The sequence below is a fragment of the Mercurialis annua genome, linkage group LG3 (assembly GCF_937616625.2).
Source record: "Mercurialis annua linkage group LG3, ddMerAnnu1.2, whole genome shotgun sequence".
Taxonomy (NCBI): Eukaryota; Viridiplantae; Streptophyta; class Magnoliopsida; order Malpighiales; family Euphorbiaceae; genus Mercurialis; species Mercurialis annua.
Genome location: NC_065572.1, coordinates 56845347 through 56847418, shown reverse-complemented (window position 1 = coordinate 56847418; position 2072 = coordinate 56845347). Strand labels below are relative to the sequence as shown.

Genomic DNA, 2072 nt, shown 5'->3' with positions numbered 1-2072 from the left:
GAAAAAAGAAAGGGAGCAGATAACGAAGAGAAAAGTGTTCCAAAAAAAACACAAGACAAAAAAATGCCCCAGAATAGGATACGAATGAGAATACCAAGGCAGTACCCCAGAAGAGGACACAAATGAGAATAACGAAGAAATATCAATTAATTACAATAATTCAAAGATTGTGTGGAATCGAGACACAATAAAAAAATATTGACGAAATTTTCTCTTATGATGTTGCATGTGATATCATAAATGAAAATGAGGATCCCGAACCGAGATAGGCCATTTAATGTCAAAATAGACATGATTGGAATAAATGGAAAGACGCTATGCAAGGTGAATTAGATTATCTTAACAAAAGAAGTGTGTTTGGCCCTGTTGTCCTCACACCTAAAGATGTGAACCCGGTAGGTTACAAATGAGTCTTTATACGAAAACAAAATGAGAAAAATGAAATCACAAGATATAAAACTAGACTTGTTGCTCAAGGCTTTTCTTAAAGACCTGGAATTGATTATGATGAAACATATTCTCCTGTCATGAATGCAATTACATTTCAATATTTAATCAGTCTTGCAATTTCCAAGAAATTAGAAATGCGTCTCATGGATGTTGTAACAACATACTTGTATGGATCGCTAGATTGAGATATTTATATCAAGGTCCCTGAATGATTTAAAATGCCTGAAGCATTAAATAGAAAACCCAAAGAAATATATTCAATCAAATTACAAAGATCTTTTCATGGGTTAAAACAATCAGGACGCATGTGGTATAATTGTTTAAGCGATTATTTGATAAATAAAGGCTATGAGAATAATCTTATTTGCCCATGTGTTTTTATCAAAAAAACAACATCCGGATTTGTGATTATAGTTGTCTATGTTGACGATTTAAATATTATTACAGACAATAGCAAGTGTGCACTTAAAGGAAGAATTTTAAAATAAAAGATCCTGAAAAAACCAAATATTGTCTTGGTTTACAAATTCAACACATGCACAATGGCGTATTAGGGCATCAGTCAAATTATATAAAAAAGATCTTAAAATATTTTGGTATGGATAAAGCAAATCCTTTAAGTACTCCTATGGTTGTTGAAACTGATCAATTTTGTCTTTGTGAAGAAAATAAAGATATTCTTGGTCCTGAAGTACCATATCTCAGTGCAATCGGAGCACTTATGTATCTTGGGAATTGCACTCGTCCTGACATATCCTTTTCAGTAAATTTATTAGCAAGATTCAGTTTGGCTCCTACGAAGAGACACTGGAACAGAATCAAACATATATTTCGTTATTTTTGTGGAAGCACTGATCTTAACTTATTTTATTCTAACGATACAAAAATAGAATTGATTGGTTATGCAGATGCAAGTTATTTTTCTGATCCTCTTAAGATTAGGTCTCAAACTGGATATATATTTACAAGTAAAGGTATTGCAATTTCTTGGCGATCACAGAAACAAACAATTGTAGCCACTTCCTTAAATCAATCTGAACTTTTTGCATTACATGAAGCAAATAGAGAATGTGTGTGGCTCAGATCAATAACACAACACATTCAAAAAATTGTGGTCTTCCAGTTCATAAAAGTCCAACTGTGATATGTGAAGATAATGCTGCATGTATAGCACAAATCAAGGAAGGGTATGTCAAGAGTGATAGAACCAAACATATACCTCCAAGATTCTTTTCATACACTCAAGAACTTATAAAGAATCAAAAAATTGACATCCAGTATGTTCAATCAAATAATAATTCATCTGATCTCTTCACCAAGTTACTTCCTACAGCAATATTTAGAAAACATGTCCATAACATTGGAATCTAAGAAATATGTGAAGGGTTATCCATGTTGCAATGAGGGGGAGAAATTACAAACTGCACTCTTTTTTCCTAACTAAAGTTTTTATTCCATTGGGTTTTTCTTTAGTGAAGTTTTTGATGAGTGTTGGCTATAGGCCCTTATTTTTTATCCCTTGTTTTGATGATAACTAAAGCCCACTAATGTCTTAATTGAATTATTGCAAGGCCCAATTTCTAGAAGCATCTTGATCTTTCCTCAAGCAACAATGATGGAGG

The 2072-nt window shown here is 32.6% G+C and overlaps 1 protein-coding gene across 1 annotated transcript; it reads left to right on the top strand.

The window, feature by feature from the left end:
- Positions 1-1048: 1048 nt before the first annotated feature.
- On the top strand, positions 1049-1821 carry LOC126672704 (secreted RxLR effector protein 161-like). The gene is made up of 2 exons (XM_050366661.1): positions 1049-1520; positions 1574-1821. The coding sequence occupies exons 1-2, from the start codon at positions 1049-1051 to the stop codon at positions 1819-1821; spliced, it is 720 nt and encodes a 239-aa protein (XP_050222618.1).
- Positions 1822-2072: the final 251 nt, after the last annotated feature.

Bases quoted from the DNA above. Each gene is read 5' to 3' on its own strand.
- LOC126672704 (XM_050366661.1), top strand. From the start codon at position 1,049: ATGGATAAAGCAAATCCTTTAAGTACTCCTATGGTTGTTGAAACTGAT. The intron at 1,521-1,573 runs GTGTGTGGCTCA...GTGGTCTTCCAG, and splicing joins ACATGAAGCAAATAGAGAAT to TTCATAAAAGTCCAACTGTG.